The 23,292-nt window shown below is 35.7% G+C and overlaps 1 protein-coding gene across 2 annotated transcripts in view; it reads right to left on the reverse strand.

The window, feature by feature from the left end:
* The window catches only part of ADAM28 (ADAM metallopeptidase domain 28), a 72,461-nt gene that overhangs the window by 33,923 nt on the left and 15,246 nt on the right, over positions 1–23,292 (reverse strand). The window contains exons 3-10 of one of the 2 annotated variants that reach the window (XM_017885579.1): positions 19,757–19,833; positions 19,490–19,568; positions 18,299–18,375; positions 15,943–16,135; positions 8,899–8,970; positions 7,932–8,002; positions 4,877–5,046; positions 2,303–2,387 (exon numbers count right to left, since the gene is read on the reverse strand). In XM_017885579.1, the coding sequence (XP_017741068.1) occupies positions 2,303–2,387; positions 4,877–5,046; positions 7,932–7,952 (276 nt within the window). In that variant the 5' untranslated portion in view covers positions 7,953–8,002; positions 8,899–8,970; positions 15,943–16,135; ... (1 more) ...; positions 19,490–19,568; positions 19,757–19,833. The remainder of the gene's footprint in view (positions 1–2,302; positions 2,388–4,876; positions 5,047–7,931; positions 8,003–8,898; positions 8,971–15,942; positions 16,136–18,298; positions 18,376–19,489; positions 19,569–19,756; positions 19,834–23,292) is intronic. The other variant, XM_017885573.1, reaches the window with a different exon arrangement.

The following is a 23,292-nucleotide window of genomic DNA, read 5'->3' on the forward strand; positions in this document are numbered from 1 at the left end:
TTTTTTTTTTTTTTTTTTTTTTTTTTTTAGACTGTCTCGCTCTTATTGCCCAGATTGGAGTGCAATGGTGCAATCTCTGCTCACTACAACCTCTGCCTCCTGGGTTCAGCTGATTCTCCTGCCTCAGCCTTCTGAGTAGCTGAAATTACAGGCACCAGTCACCACGTCCAGCTAATTTTTTTGTATTTTCAGTAGAGACAGGGTTTAACCATGTTGGCCAGGCTGGTCTTGAACTCCTGACCTCAGGTGATCCACCTGCCTCGGCCTCCGAAAGTTCCGGGATTACAGGCTGAGGTCCATCTTAATGCAACTTTTCCTGACTATGTTAATATTCATCAACAATCATCTCTTATGAATTCCTAGCATGGTTTTCACTTCCATAAAATAGTACTAAGCTACCTATTATATGTTAGAACTATTGCTTTAGGTAGGCCAGTTTTCTTCCAATTTTATGGCAAGCTATTTCAAATTTGAAAATATGTATTTTACTTCTTCGGTACATCCATGAAACCTACTACAAACCCAGACTCAAAAGATAGTAACAAAAAAGTATGTTAATTCCATTTCTATCTAGGATGTAGAAAGCTGGAAAGAACATTATTCTTACACTAACAAGGATAAGGCAGATAGATAACTATAACTTCCCTTGAATCCACCAGTAAGTTGGAGTTACAGGACATCCAAAAAGTTTGTGAAAATATATTCAAAATGAAAGTAAGATAAAGCCTTTCTTAGACAAACAAAACTGAAAGAATTTGCTGTATTATAAGGAATGTTTTAAAAAATTCCCTTGAAAGGAAAAAATACTAGATAGAAATTTGGACTTTTATAGAGAAGTAAAGAGTGCTGGAAATGCAATAAAGTGATGGTAAATATAAAACTTCTTTTTTAAGCTTCTATTATAAGTTCACAGGTACAAGTGCAGGATTGTTAGCTAAACTGTGTCATGGGGTTTGTTGTACAAATGAAAATATTTTAATTTTAAAGGGCAAAGATGGACATCTAAAAATTAATAATGTATTGTGTATTTATGTCATATAAAGTTAAACATATGATAACAATAACATAATAGATGGGAAGAAAGAGAGGCATACTCTTAAAAAATCTGTACGCTTTTCCCAGCACCATTTATTAAATAGAAAATCCTTTCCCCATTGCTTGTTTTTGTCAGGTTTGTCAAAGATCAGATGGTTGTAGATGTGTGGTGTTATTTCTGAGGCCTCTGTTCTGTTCCATTTGTCTATATTTCTGTTTTTGTACCAGTACCATGCTGTTTTGGTTACTGTAGCCTTGTAGTATAGTTTGAAGTCAGATAGTGTTATGCCTCCAGCTTTGTTCTTTTTCCTTAGGATTGTCTTGGCCATGCAGGTTCTTTTTTGGTTTCATATGAAATTTAAAGTAGTTTTTTTCCGATTCTGTGAAGAAAGTCAATGGTATGATGGGTATAGCACTGAATCTATATTACTTTGGGCACTATGGCCATTTTCATGATATTGATTCTTCCTATCCATGAGCATGGAATATTTTTCCATTCGTTAGTGTCCTTCCTTATTTCCTTGAACAGTGGTTTGTAGTTCTCCTTGAAGAGGTCATTCATATCCCTTGTGAGTTGTATTCCTCGGTATTTTACTCTGTTTGTAGTAATTGTGAATGGGAGTTCACTCGTGATTTGCTTGTCTGTTATTGGTGTATAGAAATGCTTGTGATTTTTGCACATTGATTTTGTATCCAGAGACTGCTGGAGTTGCTTATCAGCTTAAGGATATTTTTGGTTGGTACAATGGGGTTTTCTAATTATACAATCATGTCATCTGCAAACAGATACAATCTGACTTCCTGTCTTTCTATCTGAATACCCTTTATTTCTTTCTCTTGCCTGATTGCCCGGGCCAGAACGCCCTGGCCAGAACTTCCAATGCTTTGTTGAACAGGTGTGGTGAGAAAGGGCATCCTTGTCTTGTGCTGGTTTTCAAAAGGAATGCTTCTAGCTTTTGCCCATTCAGTATGATATTGGCTGTCAGTTTATCATAAATAGCTATTATTTTGAGATATGTTCCTTCAATACCTAGTTTATTGAGAGTTTTAGCTAAAACTTCATGCTAAACAATATATTAAAAGATAATGCATTATCACTATGTTGAGTTTACCCTGGAATGCAAAATTAGTTCAACATTTGAAATTCAATCAATGTTATTTACCATGTCAACAAAGGAGAAAAACTATCATGATCTTCTCTATAGATGTTTTAAAAAGCATTTGGTAAATGTAAACCATAGAACCAACAGTTTATCGTCATACAGACCTGAACAACGCCAACAGAATGATAAGGAGAACACATTGTAGACATAAATGCAAGACCCACAGTCATTCCAGCAAATTCTGTTGCTCTGCAAGAAAGAAATAAATTGATATCACAAATTATAATGCTAAGCTCTATTTTTATAGACAATTCATCCAAAGTCCTAAATGGTTACCAGAAAAACTCACTGTGAACCATCACTCAATGTTTTCTTCAGTTTTGAATTTGCATAAGGCATTTTTCTGTAGAATGGCTTTTGTGTCACTTAAAATCCAAACACCTAGATAGAATTACGTTGACTATTTTCTATCATTTCTGATTATAACACTTTTCATTGTGAAATGTATCCCTTGTGAAGAAAAGAAAGGCTATTTTGGTCCTAATAAATATTTCTCCATATATATCTTGTTTTGATATTAGCATTACCACAGAGGCTTTGTTTTATTTATATTTTACTCATATTTTATATCACATACTTTTGTTTTACATTAGCACTGTTTTAGCTACAGTTGGTTTAGGGATTGGGCCCATTTTGAAAGCATTTGTATTAGTGATCACTGACATTCAAATAATTTTTATACTGGAGAGGGGTTTGAATCATTTGCACTTACGTAGATAACATGTTTTTTCTTTAGTAATTTTAATTTTTTTTGGTTCCTTTTAATTTTTCTATAAATCTTCAATAATTTCATACTCGTTCCTTTTAGGTTTTTTTTCTATCTGTACAAGATCCTGGCCCTTAATTGTCTCTGGAAATTTGGCCAATTTGCATCAAGTTTTTAATTTCCTTAGTAGATGCATTTACATGGGAAATTGAACCTGTATTTTCCATAAAACAATATTAAAATAGACAGTATCTATTCTGCTGTGTAAAATAAATGAGAAAACTTCTCAATTTTTCATTCCCTGCAGATTTTATCCATTTAATCTGATTTCAGATATTTATTTTGAAAATATATTTTACATTATACATACTTAAAAGATTTATGATATCTGTAATCTCTTTTAAAATTATATCACAAAGTTATTTATACTTCATTCTACATTTTTGTGGTTTCAGTTCTCCCCACTTGTTCATTTGCAAAAACAGTTCCTTCATTTTGGAGTTATATATTTTGGTTTATCTTTTAAGTGAACAGAGTATATTTGGACTCTAATTTTTTAACCTACTTACACCTAAGTATAAGTATCTTCTGTTAATTTGTTTGGTAAATGGTAAGACATTAATTGCATAACTGGAAGAACAAATATTTCCTTTCTGTTTTCATTTTTTTTCTGATCTCTTCAAAGAATCTATTCTTGACATTGTATCATCATTTATTTTTACCTATACATTTATCATCTCGTCTATTATTTTTAAGCTTCTACACTATTACTGTACTGTGATGGAGTATTCAGCAATTTGTCTGGCTCCCTTATTACTTACCCGCTATGAGACCTTGGAAAATCACTAAACCCCTCCACAAAGAATGGGCTCTTGAGTCTAAAACTCACCTTTCCAAATTAAGAAATTGTGTAGGCTACTTCCCAAAGGTGACCCCTCAATGAACCAGCCTTGCAGTATTCTCAGCCTGAGTAGTGCCTTCCCCTTGAATCTGGATTGGCCCTACAACTTACCCTTGATTAAGATAATATACCAGTAATGACACCCTGTGACTTTTGTAGTTAGATCATAAAAAACCTTGATGCATTATCTTGTGCCTCTTGAAATGCTTAGTCTGAGAAAAACTAGACACCTAGTAAGAAGTCCACCTACTCTAAGATAGCCATATTGAAGGGAAGCTCAAGCTGGGCACATGAAAGGGGATATAGACAGAAACATGACCAACCAGACTCACTGTTCCAGCCAAATGAGCCCACGTGCCAATTATGTAAATGAAGAAGCCTTATTTCAAGCCCAGAAATTCAAACTCGTTTGTTATGCAGTAACCGATGACCAGCACAGAAATATTAACTAATTCTGGTGGACATAGTTCACTGATTTCCCATGAAATTCATGGTTTTCTTAGATAATAGACTCTTCAGTAACTTCAAGTCAATCCTTACTGCTTCCTTCTAGCTGATTTCAACTAAATATTATCCAGCTACCCAGCAGCATTTTCTTGACCATTTTGAGGCACACCCTCCAGTCTCATATAATTTATAGCCATTAGATTTATTTCCCCTATTGTTCTTAACTAGACATTTCAGCAGGAAATAAATGAGTGAAGATGTGGGGTTAGGATATAGTACTTAATTTTTTTCTAATAATATCCTAGAGGTTTATTCTAACTTGAGCCTAAAGCCAATCAGTTCTTTAATTAAACACTGAATCAAAAACTATCTTTCCATTATATAAACTTGTCTTTTCTTCCTGTATACCCAATAAAAACAAACTTTTTATGAATCATTGCTTTTTTTTGAAAAAAGAAAATACTTGGATCCAAAATAAGAGCATATTTGACATATAATCCAAGTAAGTGCTCTATAAATGTCTACTCCCCTATGTGTACACCTCACTTTGCCAACTTTGCCAAGGTTCAGAAAAGTATCCACCAAATACCACATAGTGTGCAATGGGGGAAAATCTGTACATACGTGATTAACTGAGCAATATCATGATGCTTTCTTCTTGGGAGAACACTCCCCCTCCATTTAGAAAAATTTTCCAAGGTGAAGCTTGCATTTGGGGTTATCTTTATCTTATCCTCGTCAGTCCAGATTTCCATACCGACTAAGGCCACATGAGTTTTGAGTTTTTTAAAAAGCTGTCCAAAAAAAAAAAAAAAGGCAAAGCAATTACTTATAATGGTGATATCATTTTAAACATTTTCAATGTATTTTGTATTTTAAACATTAATCACAGCAGTATTAAAAACCTTATTTCCAAGCATATTTGCGAAACAGAATGTATTGACTATTTTGTAGACACTAAAACTCCCATTCAAAACAAAAGACAGATCCACTAAGATAGTTCAGGTCTGTAAATTTCTTTTTCTTGGGGGGGGGGAGTATATAGAAAAGGCCCTGTTAAGACAAAATATTCCTGTTTGTGCTCTTAAGAAATACTATAATTTTGTGTCAGTGGCCCATTACTATGGCTTCAATTGCCTATATGTTTTTCAGTGCTCTCAGAGTGAGAATATTTCAGAATTAGCAAAGTTTGCTCAGTGCCGGGTTAGGCATTAAAGTAGTAACATGATATAATCAAATGTACATCGACACATTTACAATAAGCTAAGTAGTTGCTATAGTTTGAATGTTTGTGTCCCCCAAAATTCATGCATTGAAATCCTAACCCCCAAGGTGATGGTGTGTTAGGAGGTGGGGCCTTTGGGAGGTGATTAGGTTATAAGAGTGGAGCCCTCATGAATGAGATTAGTGCCCTTAAAAAAGAGGTCCCCAGAGAATTGCTTTGTCCCTTCCACCATATAAAGGCACAGTGAGAAGGCAGCTGGTCTCCAAGCCAGGAAGACAATCTTCACCAGAAACCAAATGTTGATGGAACTTGATTTGGACTTCCCAGCCCCCAGAACTGTGAGCAATAAATTGCTGTCATTTATGAGCCACCCATTTTATGTATTTTCAGAATGAGACAATGGTCCTCTAATCTTAAACATGAATTGAACCAAATAATCCACAATGCATATGGGAGAAACTTTAGAAATAATGAGTTAAGCTTATGAGACAATATGCTTCCTCTAAAGATAAAAGCTTAAATTACTACTATAGTTTCTAAAAGTGCACAGTGACATTCTCACCAGCAACTTTCTGCTAAGAAACTTAAATACTTCTTAAAAAAAGGTAGTTTGGAAAACAAGAAAAGCATTAAGGAATGCAGTTACTGAAAGTGAAGTTAAAATCCAGTCATGTTATCATCCTTCACTTGATTGTTCCCCTCAACTTCCTTAACTTCCTTGTTCCTTTCTTGCTTAATTTTACTCACCTGACAAAACTCCAACCCTGGTTAAAAGCAACTTGCCTCTAAACCTCTCCTCCTTCTGCCCTTGAACACAGGGGAAAACACATTGTTCTGATGGCTCTCCTTTTTTTTTTTTTTTTTTTTTTTAAGACGGAGTCTCGCTCTGTCTCCTAGGCTGGAGTGCAGTGGTGCGATCTTGGCTCACTGCAAGCTGTGCCTCCCAGGTTCACGCCATTCTCCTGCCTCAACCTCCAGAGTAGCTGGGACTACAGGCACCCACCACCACACCCGGCTAATTTTTTGTATTTTCTTTTTTTGGTAGAGATGGGGTTTCACCGTGTTAGCCAGATGGTCTCGATCTCCTGACCTCATGATCCGCCCACCTCAGCTTCCCAAAGCGCTGGGATTACAGGCGTGAGCCACTGCACCTGACCCTGATTGCTCTTACTTTAAAGCTGTGACTACCAACCTCAAGTAGTCCTTAATGCTTTCCAGCAAAACTGCTGTATTTCCAAATTCCATTCACATGCAGTTGTCTGCACACATTTTTTATACTCCTCTTCTTAGTAATTCTAACATTTCTTTTAAATCTGACTTTCACAGTTGTCCTTGCTTCCACATTCACTGAGAGTATAAGAGCAATCTGAAGAGAATGTCCACAAGCTCCCACCGTTGGCCCATCCCCTCACCTATTCTTGTCCAAACACCCTGCGCCTCCCCATCTACTATATAAATGAACAACCTCTGAGTCTAAGACCAGTTTCTCCACGTACGTACTACATCTCTTATTTCTGCCCCCATCAAGATTATTCCAACAATTCTTCTGTCTTTCCTGCATTATCAATGTTTAGCCCTCCACAAATCATTCCCATCAGCGTAAGAAGGAAATTTATTACTTCTTTTATTTCATATATATTGACTGTGGTAATCACTTCACTATGTATATGCATATCAAAATAAGTATATTACAGCATTATGTTGTACAACAAAAAATTATCTTCAGAGCATTTATAGAATACCACAAAGAGACTCATTCATTTCAAAATAAGTATGCCAACTATATATCCAACAAACAGAAAACTAAGAATTAGTACTTAAAATTTGTAAAACCATTTTTTAAATATTTTGGAAATTAGGTAACACAATCATGTCTAAAGAACATAGTCAACAGTTGTATGACTCAAATGGGTTTGGAAATCTGACAAATCTATATTCAAACCTCATGGCTATCCTTTTCTCACTTTGTGATCTTAGGTGAGTTACTTTGTTTCTGACAATATGAATCCTTAGCTATACATTAGGTTTTAGTAACATTTAGGATTGTTCTGGGGATTACATGAGATCATTGTTTATGAAATATGCTACTGTGACAGTGCTTTGCATTTTTAAAATTATTTTTTCCCCTCTGGACCAGCTTTCTGTTGGGATTTGGTCTTCAGCATTTTCTTAGTGGATTTTTGGAAAACACAATGCACCCATGTAAAATCAGTTTTTATGTCTTCTTATACCTGAGAATAGTGTGGCAGGTAAATAAGAAAAGTGTTGGTTTGTGGTATTAATATTCATGTTCCACTGTGTAGCAAAAGTTGTGGTCATCCTTCGGGAGTTAGTCAGCCACATTGGTCTCAAGTGTCTTGACTTTGCTTCCCTGCTTCAAGTGCGTTCATTGAAAAACCCAAAGACATCTCCCAGCAAACTATTTAAAACTGCAGGTAATAAAATATGTCTTACCATGTTGACATAATTAGCCATCTCAAACACCCTCTTTCTGATCTCATCTTGATTCTCATTGTACTTTTAAACTAAAAGAAAATTAAGAAAGAATATTATGGGCATTGATAAAATTAATATACTTGGAAGGTTAAAAGGGTATCTTCTCTTATATTACTTATTGATTTCAATTAAATTTAGTTATTAGAGTTAATTAAAAGTTAGAATCAAATTCCTATTTGTCTAGCTACATTAAAGCACTTTGGGAGTGAATATGATGTTTTCTCTTCTGAAGTACTAGCTCAGTATAAAGCTCTAAAGAATTATTCCAAATGTATTTTCACTTAAATTCTATAGTTTTCTAAGCTATGCAGAATTAGCAAAAGGAATGCCTTATTAATTTAAGAGATATGTATATGAATAATACATGAATTAAGCACAATAAGTAAGGCCAAAGCTTAGGGCCTGAGCTAATAGTTGACTTATATTTTCATACACATGTGCATTTTAAATTTAGAAAACCCAGTATATGAAAATGCATTCTTACAGTAGAAGATAAACAGTGACTGTCACCAAAGATTTGCCTTTTCAGAGGATTCCATTCACTAAGCTTTCATTGTGACCAAGTAAGCTTTTATAATGACTCCCTAATGAGAATAAATTTTAATTTACAAATGATTTAACAACAAAAGACAGAATGACAGAAGAATATAATTGGAAACCTAGTTGGATGCTCTTAAGTCAATAAGAAAACAGTATTATAAGTCCCAACAATTTATGCATATCATATCAATTGCCCTGATGTCTCTGAAAAGAAATCATATCAGCTTAATTACAAATGTCAAATTTCATAGTTTTAGAAAAATATGTAACCATAGCTCATATTCATGATTCTTTAAGTCTCATCCAGATACTTAATGTCTCTATAATAAATAAATATATATGAATGGGAGTTTTGGAAGACAGCACATTTATCTCATACAATTACCTCACCATTATCCAGGACCAAATAATATTCTATGTATTTCTCATGTTTCTGAACCTTCCCATCATTCGATTTCTGAAATATAAAGGGGAGAATTACTGATACAACATCTTCTTCCACAAAAGTTCTTATATTATTTGACATCTGTAATTTTATAAGCAGTTGGTTTATATCTGGAGTAAAGGCAGACAATATTAGCATTTTAACCCAATTCAACAGGCAGGATTATCTACCGACAAGGCTCATAAATTTGGAGGTGAAGGGACCCCAGCAATATTCTGGTCTGACTTCTTCATTTTATCAAGGGGTCTAAATTATGTTACTAGTAGGGGAGCTAGAAATAAAACCAAAGTCTTTCTATTGTTTTGAACAGTAGACTTCTTCAGCATCCTGACACAAAATAGAGTAACTTTGACTTCAGCATCCTCCTAGTGTTTTTCGGTTTTTTTGTTTGTTTTGTTTTCTTTGGTAGCCTTTAATTCATATCCTGGTGAAATACCAGCTCCTTTATCAATAGTGCAATGCAGAGACACCATTGTTTCTAGTCTACTTGGTTCTCTTCTCTCCTTCCCATGTTTTCAAACTTACCAATGTTCTGTTCCTTTCTCTATCTAAAAAAAAAAAAGTTAGGCCGGGCACGGTGGCTCATGCCTGTAATCCCAGCGCTTTGGGAGGCCGAGGCGGGCGGATCACGAGGTCAGGAGATCGAGACCATCCTGGCTAACACAGTGAAATCCCGTCTCTACTAAAAATACAAAAAATTAGTCGGGCGTGGTGGTGGGTGCCTGTAGTCCCAGCTACTGGGGAGGCAGAGGCAGGAGAATGTCGTGAACCGGGAGGCGGAGCTTGCAGTGAGCCAAGATCACACCACTGCACTCCAGCCTGCGCAACAGAGTGAGACTCTATTTCAAAAAAAAAAAAAAGAGAGAGAAAGAAAAGTTACATAGTGCATTGTCTCATTGAAAAGGGACCAATAGATTATTCCTACTAAATAATAGCTCATCAAAGTTTATTAGATTGCATTTCTGGAAGTGCACGTCTTTTAGTAGGTAACTTAAGTTCGATTACAAAGAACAAATTTCTGAAGATAGACTTTTAGATGTTATCTAATGAGACATGTACTTACTTCCTACCCTCCATGGGAACAAAATATTTATTAGCACTTACAATACACTGAGAGTGCTCTGGGAACTGCAAATGCAGTAGTGAAATCAACATGGTCTATCTGTTGATGAAGCTTACAAGAGACATAAACATATCAGATGGTGGCCAGTGCTATGTGGAGGATTAAAGTGGGCATGTGATATTGAGTTACTAGGTAGTTATTTCAGAATAGGTGAAATTATCTAAAGAGCTGGTCGTCTAGCAGATGTATTAAGGAAAATGAGAAGCCAGGCAAGGAAAGATAAATTGGAAGACAATTCCAGCAGAGAAAAAAAAAATTAGTAAATAGACTCTAAGGCGAAATAGTATTGGCATATTTAGAGCATAGAAAAAAAAATGCTTGTGTTTTGTATAACATAATGGGGCAGGTCACTGAGAGATGGGGAGTAAAGAGAGGAAGAGACCAGAGAGGTCGATGGGATGACAATCATATAGGGGTTTGTGACCCGTGGTCAGTTGTGTGGCTTTTATACTAAATGCTATGGGAAGACATCAGAGGGCTTTGAACAGAAAAGGGATGTGATGTGATTTACAATAAAAATGGCACTGGATTGATTGTGTGGAGTGTGGATTCTGCTGAACTGGGATGGGCAGGTCAGGCAGAGGCTGTTGCCATGGTTATTATGAGATGGTACCTTGGCATAGTCAGAAAAGGGAGCAAAGTAAAAGATCTGAAATATGTTGGAGGCACTTTCTGATGGATACCATGTAAGGAGGGATGAAGAAAAAGAGAATCAAGGATAATTTCTAGATCCAAACTTGAACAAATAATGAGTGGTGGTAGTGTTAAGTAAAATGGGGAGAAAAAGAGAGGAGTAGGTTTTGTTTGTGGTTTAGAAATTGGTAGTTCTTTTTGGGACATACTTTAGGTTTGTGATATCAGATGTTTGAGTAGATATATTAAAAAGATAATTATAACAGTCTGGCCTTTAGGAGAGGGGCAGAGGGTAGAGATACACATCTGATGGCCATTAGTGCACAGTTCCTATTTAAATAAGGCACAGGACAGGGTGAGATTACCTAGGAAGAATGTGTAGATAAAGAAAAAGATCCAGGATTGAGTTATGTGAGGTTCTCTAATATTTACCAGTCAATCAGAGCAATGGTGACAGAAAGGAAATGAGAAGGAATAGCACTCCTGAGGTAGAGGAAAGTCAAAAAGATAAAATGTCTCAAAAGCAAGGCTCTTTCCACATAGTTACCAAGGAATGGAGACAGAGGGATAAGAGGCCTGTACAAGCAAACCCAGGAGTCGATATTCACAGCAACATATAGCTAGGAGTTTCACCAAGTTCTGGCCAATCAAAGGTGGCCAACTCTTCAAACCATGTTCAAATAAGGCAAACACCAAGCTGTAACCAATGCAGCTGTTTCTGTACCTTAATACATTTTCTGTACGTCATTTTTCTGTCCGTAAATCCTCTCCAACCATCGAGCAGCACGGAATTGCTCTGAACCTCTTCTGGTTCTGAGGGCTGCTGGATTCTCAAACCATTCTTTGCTCAATTAAACTCTGTTAAATTTGTCTACAGTTTGTCCTTAACAGTCCTCATATTGTACATTAGATCTTTCAACTGCTTCACCCAGCACATTGGCTACTTGGTATCCTTAGACCTGTATCTCCCCATTTCCTGTCCCTACCTAGACCCTGGTAACCACTGTTTTATTCTCTACCTCTATATATTTGACACTCATTCCCCCACTTTTTTTTAGATTACTTTTCATTTTGTTTGTTTTATTTGCTGTGCAGAAGCTTTTTCGTTTGATATAGTCTCTTTTTTTACATTTTATAACCTTAGCTTTTAGGTATGATATCTAAGAAGTCATTGTCAAGGTTAATGTCAAACAGCTTTTCCCCTCTATTTTCTTCTAGGAGTCTTATGGTTTTAGATATTACATTTAGGTTTCTTACTCATTTTGGTTTGATTTTTAGTTATGGTATAAGAAAAGGATTCAATTTCATAATTTTGCATGTGGATATCCAGTTTTCCCAGCACTATTTATTGAAGAGACTATCCTTTCCCCAGTGTGTCTTTTTGGTGCCCTTGTTGAAAATTAATTGACCATATATGTTTGGATTTATTTCTGAGCTTGCGATTCTGATCCACTGGTGTAGGTGTCTGCTTTTATGCCATTATACTGTTTCAATTACTATATCTTTGTAATATAACTTTAAATCAGGTAGTATGATGTCTTTTTTTTCTCAGAATTCCTTTGACTATTTGGGATATTTTGTGGTTCCCTACAAATTGTATGATTTTTTTCTTATTTCTGTAAATACTGTAATTGGGGTTTTTATAAGGATTGCATTGAATCTACATATTGTTTTAGGTAGTATGAACATTTTAACAATAGTCTTCTAATTCATGAGCATGGAATATTCATTTATTTGCATTTCCTTCTATTTCCTTCATCAATGTTTTACAGCCTTCGGTGTACAGGTCTTTCACCTCCTTAGTAAAATTTATTCCCAAGTATTACTTACGTTATAAATGGAATGGTGTTCTTGATTTCATTTTTGACTAGGTTGTTTTGTGGATAGAAATGTCACAGATTGTGTCTGTTGATTTTATATCCTGCAACTTTCTTGAATTTATTTATTGGTGTTAACAGGCTTTCAGTGGAATCATTAGGGTTTTCTATAGGTAGAATCATTTCATCTGCAAATAGAGATAATTTTAGTTCTTCCTTTCTAAGTTGAACGTTTGTTTCCTTTTCTTTTCTAAATGCTCTTGATAGTGCTTCTGGTACATGTTTAATAGAAGTGGTAAAAGTAGGCATCCTTGCCTGGTACCAGAAGAATGGCTTTCTATTTCTCCTTTCTGATTGATTATGATGTTATCAGTGGCTTTTCATAAATGGCTTTTAATTTAAAAAATAAAGAGAAAGAAGAGTGGGCAGGTAAACCTTATTGCTTGGGCTGAGACATATTTTAGAGTTTCACATCATTCCAGCTTCAAATAAAATAATGCAAAAGTGTTCTTAAATATTCATTATGCTTTAATCAACAACTGCATTGTACACTATCAACATTTGTGTGGTTGCTGAAAGTCTATGATTATGTGCACTTAACCACACCTTTCTTATCAAAACTCGAATTCCAACTAAGCCAAGGACAAAAGTTACATATTAAATGAATTTCAGAAGAAGACCCACATATTTGAGTGAGCACTTATTTCCATGAAGAAAGAAGAATATAAGAATGACAAAATCTCTGAAATGTAACTGGCATGTAAAAAAGTTTTCTGATTATAAACTATCAACTTTGATTTAGTTTTGGGAAACTAGCTGCTATAGAATGTTTACAAATATCCTAAATCAAGAGGATTTGTAAGACTGTGCTTTAATAAAATAAGGCATATTTGACTGCTAAAATATATAAATAAATAAATAAATAAATGGCCTTTATGATGTTGAGGAACTTTTCTTCTATGTCTAAACTCTCAAATCAAGAACCACTAACTACACACCATTATTTAACTGCCTAAACTTTTAATCAAGAAAGCATGTTGAACTTCGTTTAATGCCTTTTCACCAATTGATATGATCATGCATTTTTTGTCTTTCAGTCTGTTGATATGATTGATATATTACATTGATCAAGTTGTGTATGTTAAGTCAGTATGCCAAGAATAAATCCAATTTGATTATGATGTATAATCTTTTGGATGTGTTGTTGAATTTGATTTGCTAATATTTTATTGAAAATTTTTACCTCAATGTTTGTCAGAATTATTGGCCTGTAGTTTTCCTTTCTTTGGTGTCTATGTCTTGGCTTAGGTATAAAGGTAATGCTGGGCTTGTAAAAAGTGTTAAGAAGTACAGCTTCCATCTCTATTTTTTTGAAAATTTTAAAAATTATTGGTGATAATTCTTCTTTGAATGTCTGATACTTTTCAGCTCTAGAGTCATCTAGTCCTAGGTTTTCCTTGTTGAAAGGTTTTTAATTACTATGTCAATCTCTTTGTTATTACTCTGTTCAGGCTTTCTACTTCTTTCTGATTCAACCCTTATAGGTTGTATTTTTCTAGGAATTCATCTATTTTCTCTAGGCTATCAAATTTATTGACAAATAATTTTTCATGTTAGTCCTTTAAGATCTTTTTATTTCTGAGACATCTTTTGTAAAATCTCCACTTTCATTTCTGATTTTATATATTTGAGTTTTCTCTCTCTTTCTCTTAGTCTACCTAAGAGTTTGTCTATTTTGTTACCGTTTGCATGGAATATGTTCTTCCTTCTTTTTCTTTCAGCCAATGTATGTCTTTAAAGCTTAAAAGTGTCTCTTGGAGGCAGCATATAGTTAGATCTTCTTTTTTCAGCCATTCAGGCACTCTTTATCTTTTGATTGGAAAAATTAATCCATTTATATTCCTAGTAATTATTTATAGGAAAGGATCCACTACTGCCATTTTGTTTTATAGGTTTATGTTTTTTTTATTGCTTCCTCCCTTGTTTATCTTTGTGATTTGGTCATTTTTCTGTAGTGCTGCATTTTTATTCTTTTCTCTTTATCATTTGTATCTGCTATAGTTCTTTTTTTTTTTTTGTATTTACCAAGAGGTTTACATAAAACATCTTATAGTTGTAATGGAGTATCTCATACCAATAAAACTTCAGTCATGTATAAAACTCTAGACTTTTATCTTCCCCTGATAATTTATACTTTTAATGTCATAATATACATATATATTTCTTAATAAATTATTATGGGTATCATTATTTTGACTCATTTGGTTTTAAGTTTCATACTAGAGATATATGTGATCTACAGAGCACTTAAAAGTATTGGCGTATTCTGGGTTTGACTACATATTTACCTTTACCACTGAAGTTGCTGGTAGAATTTAAACCTACAGAAAATTAAACTGACTAGAAATTTTATTTAGACCAATTATGCCCTGTGCTCACAGACTCTGAGAACATTTAAAAGAAATGATTGGATTTGAAATAAATATTGGAAATAAAAGTAGTATCAACAAGGAAATAAAACTAATGTCAACAAAGATATTTTGATATGTGCTCTACAGACTAAAACACAACACTATATTCATTTTTCTCCTATGACTAGAAGCAGAATTCCACACATAAAATAATATTCTAAGTTCCTATAGCCAAATTCTATGTCTGTCTTGCTTATTTCTATCTCTCCAGCACCTGTGACAGCACTTTAAGAGAGATTTGTTGAATGAATTTATGATGACAGGAAGATGTTTTATTTCAAAATAATAATAATCACTTTGTAGCTTTTTGGCTAAAATCAAGAGCAAATTAATAATAATACTTTATATCTTTGTGGTTTATTATAGGCTACAAGGAATACTGTGACAGGTTCCTGCTTCTAGGGGGCAGTTACATTTTACACTTAGTTTTTAACCTTTGAACATTGCTGTAAATAGTAGTTGATTCCAGCCAAGTGTGGTGGCTCACGCCTGTAATCCCAGCACTCTGGGAGGCTGAGACAGGTGGATCACCTGAGGTCGGGAATTTGAGACCAGCCTGACCAACATGGTGAAACCCCATCTCTACTAAAAATTAGCCAGGCATGGTGGCACATGCCTGTAATCCCAGCTACTCAGGAGGCTGAGGCAGGAGAATCACTCGAACCCAGGAGGTGGAGGTTACAGTGAGCTGAGATCACACCATTGCACTCCAGCCTGAGCTACAAGAGTGAAACTCCATCTCAAAAAAAAAAAAAGAAAAAAGTTGATTCCTAACTATTTGTTAAATGAATCATTAATGTCTAGCAATATTTAAGGATTAGTGTCTCTATAACTTACTAATTTCGACAATGACTATAGTTTCAGTAAATTGCGCTGCTAATTCTGGAAGCCAAGGCAGAATACATGAGAGCATTTCAAATAAAAATAAAGTTGCACATACTACTAGTCTGGTGGCAGGTCGGGCAATGTTCTGCTGCAAATCGTGGGCCCACAACACACCATCCGTCCCACAGGTGCTGTCATAATTCTTTTCATCGGGGTCATACTTGAAGAGTGCATGCTCCTGTCCATCCCAATGTATGGGGCTTAAAGGTTCAATAAAGTATCTTTGATTCCCCTGACTGAAGTAGCCCCTGAAAAAAACAGAGTTCTGGTTTCTTAACGAAGTATTACTGCATTAGGTTCATACAGATTTATAAGATCCAAAAGAGGACCTTTAAAATTCCTAGTCAATGTCAAAAACAATTTCAGCTCATGGCAATAAAATGCAGAAAAACTTACAGCTGAAGATACCTTGGAGATTATCTAAACTTATTTTCTATAAGGAAGTAAGACATATTAGGGAGAAGTGACTGCTGCAATGTCATGCAACCAACCATATCAGTTCTGGCACTAGAATGAATATTTCCTGACACTTGGTCCAGCATTCTTCCAATTTTAATGCTATACTTGTTTTAAAGGTACCCTTAAAATGAAAGAGACTTTAGAGTTTTATAGATAAGTGTTAAAATACTGGCTTTATAACTCATTCACTGTGACACATTGGGAAAATTTTTCAAACTCACAAGCCTCAGTTTCTCCACTTTTATTTGTCATGACACCTTCCTAATATTGTGATAGTAAAGATTGAATGTGAGAACATGTAAAGCACATGACAAATATTTTCAACTTCCTAATTTTCTCTGCTAAAACCTTGAACTAGGATTCATTCAACCAATATTCACTGAGTACCCATTATTCATTAGGCATTGGACTAAAGGTAGACAGCAAAAATAAAGATATGGTCTCTTTTCTTATGGAGTTTATGTTCAAATGAGAAAGATGGATGTGTATCAAATAATCACAGAATATATATAACTATATAGTAAGTACTTATATATAATTATAATAGATAATTGATGTGAAGAAAAAGTACAAGAGAATATAATAGACTGAATTAAGTGTACATAAAATTAGATAATGGCAAGACCTCAAGTGGTCCGCCCGCCTCAGCCTCCCAAAGTGCTGGAATTATAGGCGTGAGCCACTACCCCCAGACTCCCTCCCCACTTTAAGCTCTCTCTCTCTCTAGATAAGCACTCTCTCTCTCTCTCTCACTCTCTTTTCTCTCTCTCTCTCTCTCACTCTCTTTTCTCCCTGTCTCTCTCTCTCTCTCATATCATTATGCTGTTAATGATATGCTATGCATCTCATATTCATGAGATGCATGAATTGAGAAGATGATATGAGAAGATGAATTATTGCAATGGTCTGCACAAGGAATCATGGTAGAGGGACTAGGATATTGCAGTAGAGACAGAATGAACAATTTCAGAAAGCGTTTAGAGGATAGAATCAACAAGACTTGGTAAGGGATTGAAATTGCAGGGCTGAGGGGCAAGCAAACCTCAAGGAATTTAGGGTTCTGAACTGGGCAAGTGATTATTTGATTATACCACTGATTAAGACAGAGAACATGGAAACTGTACCAGATTCAAGAGACAATCATTAGTTTGGTTTAAGGCACACTGAAATTAAGATTTCTTTAAGATATCCAACTGAAAATATGAAAAAGAAAATTAGATAATCAAGTCTGGACATCAGAAGAGCCACCTTACTATAGACAGATGCATAGCATATCATTAACAGACAGAAACATATGTCATAATCACAGATAAGACAATCTAGAGAGAGAGAGAGAGCTTAAAGTGGGGAGGGAGTCTGGGGATGGTGGCTCACGCCTGTAATTCCAGCACTTTGGGAGGCTGAGGCAGACGGACCACTTGAGGTCAGGAGTTCAAGACCAACCTGGCCAATACGGTGAAATTCTGTCTCTACTGAAAATACAAAACTAGCCGTGTGTGGTGGCGGGCATCTGTAATCCCAATTATTTGAGAGGCTGAGGCAGGAGAATTGCTTGAACCCAGGAGGCTGAGATTGCAGTGAGCTGAAATCGCACCACTATACTCCAGCCTGGTGACAGAGCAAGACTCCATCTAAATTAATAAGTAAAATAAAGTGAGGAACGAGAAGAGAGAGCAGGTCCCATTCCCTAAAGATTCTGACTCCAGAACTGGGACTCAAAATCCTGTATTTTAAAATAAGGTAACAAAATATCTTTGAAAGCAATTCAGATATGTAATTTACAAACCACTATCAAGAGAAGCAGTGTTTCTTCAAATTTCAACATTTTATGGCCCTTATGATTCATATGCAACTATATAAAAATTAATGATATTTGGAATTCATCTGGTTGGTTAGATATATACATAAATACCACAATCACAGATGCATGCAAAACATTCCTGAAGTCTTACCTTAGACCCCTACATGTGCTGATGCTAGCATCAGAATCCTTTTCATTAATGATATGTCCTTGATAGTAACAATCATCCTAAAGGAAAAGGGGTTTTATAAAGAGAAGTACATGTGAATTTTAGTGCCCCTGCTAAAGCCGCATTGGAAATCTTGAAACAGGATTTTAAATACTTTAAATACTTTCAAATCATATTCTGCTGAACAACAGTAAACTCAGAGACGTTTAAAAAATAATTAAAAACTTCATATAAATTGAAATTGTTAATGTCAGTCAATGATCCCAAAATGTTTACAAGGTATTAACTGTCAGTGTTGACTAAGTAGGATGAATGTCAATAATATTTAGATGGAATAAACTTGGATATGTGAGTTTAAAACCTGAGCTCCTAAAACAACACTGGGCACTCATTTTTCCTTTTGGCTGATTTCTCATTAACTTTTTTCTAGCAAAGATCTACAAGCCTTTTTCCAAAGGACGGGCTATTCAGATTGGGTTTTTGTTTTTTCTTTCTTGATTTATCTGAAATGTTCCATCAGATTAATTGGATCAGCACATTTCTTGCCTGCATTTGGAGCAAAATGCCCTTCTTAACATTTTTTCGTGTGGGTGTTCCATGAAGGACCTTTCTAGTTTGGGACAGATGAGGTGTTGGCCCATGTTAACTCTGGTATTATTGCTATGGAGAACAATGCTTGAAGGGCTTCCCATGGAAAATGGAGCTCAGAAAAAGAGGTAACGGTGCATGACCCCTAATGGCTACACACCGTCGTCTGCTCGCTCTAAGAAAACATGGGCTATGAATAGGTGTCAAGAGAAATTGTTAAAAAAAAAAAAACAATTCTGCAATTGCTATTGAGGAAACAGTCTTGGTTGAAGAGACCACAAATCTAGAGAAATGATAGAAATTGATTGAGAGCACCAGAGGTATGTAACTCTTCATGCTCATTCTACCCACCTCCTATAGGAGTCCTTAAAGGCTGGAAAAACTTACCAGAGTTGCCAAGAAATTGTTTTGCTCTTGTCAAATATAAAAAAAAAGAAAAGTGGAAGATCAATTGGGTAAGGGCTACTGCTGAAAAAAGCATTAATGTTATAAACGCAGTTTCACTTCTATTATTTGCCTAGCAAGGACACCGCCTTTAGGGCTCTGGGTAAAACCCCTATTAAAGAATTGAAGAGACTATTATACCATAATTTGTGGGCTTGTGGTGATCTCCTTTCCAGTGGAATTGTAATATGTTTCTGTGTAGCCTGGTGCAAGGAGGTTCCTAGAGAAAGACAAACATGTTGTGGTTACTTGTGCTGATTGTTAAGTTCAGTGAACTTCTTGAGTCATTTGAGAGCAAAAGCTGATTAGTCCAGGTTTGTGCCAGGCATAAGCAGCAACAGACTCAGCACACTCTCCACATGCTGCCTTTCTCTTGCTGAGGATAATATCACAGATAAACGTACTTACTTGTTTTTTTTCAAATAAAGCACCGCAATTTTTCCATTAACTGTCATTTTATACTTTAATTCAGTTTCAAATTGTTCCTGCAAAAATATACATTTACTTGTAATTAAAACATACACAAATATTCACTTGAATATTATACTTCTATCTGTGTAGTCATTAGCAAGCAGTATCTGCTTTTTAGTAGTGTAATAGCAAGTGCTTACCTATTCCCCTTTTAACAGATCAAACAACTCTGGCAACTAAATAAACAAATTATCTGAGAGCCTTTTATCCATCCATCCTTCCATCCATCCATCCTTGCATTTTACAAATATCGTTTGAGTAAGTGCTGTTTCTTTGCAAGATACTGCTTGGTTTTGAAAATTCGACTCTAAGCAAGAAAAATTGGTACCTACTGTCAGAGAGCTTGTAATCTTGTGAAAAGACAGACACTGACGTGAGTTATGTGCATGATGATGGATGTATATAGTAGGATGTCTAACATCTTAAGGCCAGGAAAGGAAGTAATGTTTAAGATGACACATAAATTACCCAGGTGAAGTGAGAAAGGGAAGTTATCTGATTAGAAAGAATAGCGTACACAGATGCCTAAAAATTTCTATCACATCTCATGATTTTTGCTCTCAAGGTCTTCTCAAGACTAACTGGAACGTAAACTATGAGAAACATAACAAGAATATATACTGTAATGTGAGGAAGAACCATCAATAAGCAAGCACAGTCCCAGGTATTTAGGAAGAAGAAATACTACCTTAAGTCAACCACGTAAAAGGAGAATTATTTTAAACTTGGATATTGGTATATAAGGAGAGTTGTTGAGGACTACACAGAATTCTTTTAAAGAAGATGTTTTTGGGTACTAAGTTCTGACTTTCATCTGTAAAACAGGGTTATTAGCTGTGGTTGCACTCAATATCTAAAAAGTTATTAGGAAGTGCCTGGTTACTGTCATTAAAGATATCTAAATATGGTAGACCAAAGGTGGTTGAGAAACACACATTGTTGACTGAGTTCTGTTTCTTCTGCTGTGTTGCACCTAAGGTCAAGCCTTCCTTCTCTCCCTCGCCTTCTGGCCAGTATGGTATCTGAGCTCATAGAGGGACAATGCACGTTAGAGTCATCAGATCATGAGTACTGTTCTGGGATTTAGCCCTCTCCAAAGTCAGTTGTTACAGTTCATACTGTCCTTAAATCCTCAGTTGTTGAGGTCTGCTCTGCTGTCAATAATCCCAGGCTATAAATATCCCCCAATGTGGGCCTACATAAATAGAGGTTGATGGACTCAGCTTATTTTCATGGATGACAGGAACTAGAAAGAGACAGGGCGTTGAAAATAAAAGTTATGCGGAGTAGTCATAACCTCTTATTGTTCAGGTTTAAGAAAAGCTAGCTAGAATGAAGCTATGAGAATGATACCAAATATGGTCTTGTACCAGAAATGGCCTTCCAGATACCTGCTTCCTGTTCAGCAATGGATTTTTAGTAGATTTAGTTACTAAAACTTTAGCTGAAGGTTGTTTTAGAAAAGAATAAATGCTTTTGGAGTGGAGTTTTGGTCAACACTGGCATAAAGATTATGGATGGAAGGAAAGATCAAGGAAGAAAGCCAGGGCCTCTATAAAAGAGAGTACACTGGGTAATATAATAGTAATACTTTTGAAAGCGAGTTCCCTTGTGGAGAGCAAGGTTTGAGGATAAGAAGTGTTGTTCTGGTTGTGTACTTTGTGGGTTCGGAAGTATGCATCAGGAGAAGTAAGGTGCACCTTGATTTGGAGAGTACTCACTAGAAGGAAATGATTTCGGTTTTACTGAGGAAGACTAGCTAGCCACAGAAACATATAGATCCAAATTTTCTCTAAAAATAATGTCATGGGTCCGATTTAGAGGGTGGATTGTGAAAGCCACAGTCCTGGATGGTCCTGGGATGGAGCAAATCTGTAAGTTCAAGGACATGTCAATGGGCACACAGGAAATATCAAGAGAAGCCCTAGAAGACACAGAGAGATTCTTAATTCTAGTAATACAACAGTTATTCAGAACTCACAGTGAATCCATGAGCTCTAAAAACCCTGCTAAATCAGCTAATGGGCCTGAAAGTGTTCTCAATCTGAGGGAAGAATTGTGCTGTAAGATATTTTATTTTATGACATGGGCCAATATCCAGGTAGTTTGGGCCTCTAAGAACATGTACAATCTGGATGCTGAATTCTATGAAGAATAGTTACTGTCTTCGGAATGTAAGTTCCCAGCATCAGGGACTTTCACAGAGTATCTGTTAAATATGTCTCTAGGGAGGTTTATGGGTAATATGCTCCAGTCATAAACATTTATTCATTTGTCCATTAGTTTACTTATTCATTTGGTCATTTATTTAACACATACTTACTTAGTCCTTATATCATTCATATAAATACAATCGTGAATATAATTATGAATAAAATATTCAAAGTTCTACCTTGTTCTTTACCCCAGCCCCAAAATTTTACAAAGAATTATTTCAGTCTAGCTGAAATATTAAGAGATGTGGCATGTGTGATCAAGTCAGAAAGATGGTGTCACACCCCTAGCATAGCTGACAGGTAAAGCCAGTGCCTCAGTTCTCTGGTTGTATAATAAAACAACACAGGGCACAGTTGTATAATGGTAACTACAAAAGTCCTCCATCTGTTCACTGTCTTGAGAAGTGAAGCACTTAATCGAGGGTGAGACCTATGAAGCTTTTATGGGATGGGACACAGAGATCCCCTTGATCATAAGGGTGGTCAACTGCACTACGAATTGTGGATTGTTTCAAGTAGTATTTGCTAATCAAGTCTTTGCACAGGGAAGACCAATAGTCTCAACACAGAAACTTCAAAGATAACTCCCAAGAACTTGGCTTATACCTGGAAGACAGTGTTCTTATTAGTCGTAAGGTGTGCCTGAGAGACTATAGAAGAGTCTATGCCAATGGAAATCATATATTTGTTGTGTGGCAAACAAAGATGTTACTAACTTCTTTAGTCTATGTTTGTAAAACAAGTATCGTATGGCAGAACCCAATAACCCCAACAGGGCAGGATTGAGATACGAGGCATGCAGCAGCATTAGAAGCCTTAGGTCGTGGATAGGACAGAATCTGGAATCATGGAGAGATTGCTAGGGTTTAGTTCTGGATGTTCACAGGGTGATATCAAAAGCCACAGGATAGGATTGCCAGATAAAATACAGGATGCCAGTTAAATGTGAATGTCAGATAAACAGAATATTTTTGTTAATACATATAAACATATAATACTTTTTAAAATGCATGTGCCCCCATGACCATTGTGACATACTAATGAAATATTTGTTGTTTATTTGAAATTTAAATTTAACTGGGCATCCTATATTTCTATTTGCTAAATGTGACAATCCTGCACATGGAGGAGTTTAGAAGATGTGAGAAAGAATGGAAAGTAGAGATCAGTGACTAAGAAAAAGAGATGCAAATGCACGAGCTGGGAAAATTAGATTCATTCTGTTGGAATGCTTCTTTATAATTATATAAGAAATGT

This window comes from Rhinopithecus bieti, unplaced genomic scaffold (assembly GCF_001698545.2).
Source record: "Rhinopithecus bieti isolate Rb0 unplaced genomic scaffold, ASM169854v2 scaffold_315, whole genome shotgun sequence".
Classification (NCBI taxonomy): domain Eukaryota; kingdom Metazoa; phylum Chordata; class Mammalia; order Primates; family Cercopithecidae; genus Rhinopithecus; species Rhinopithecus bieti.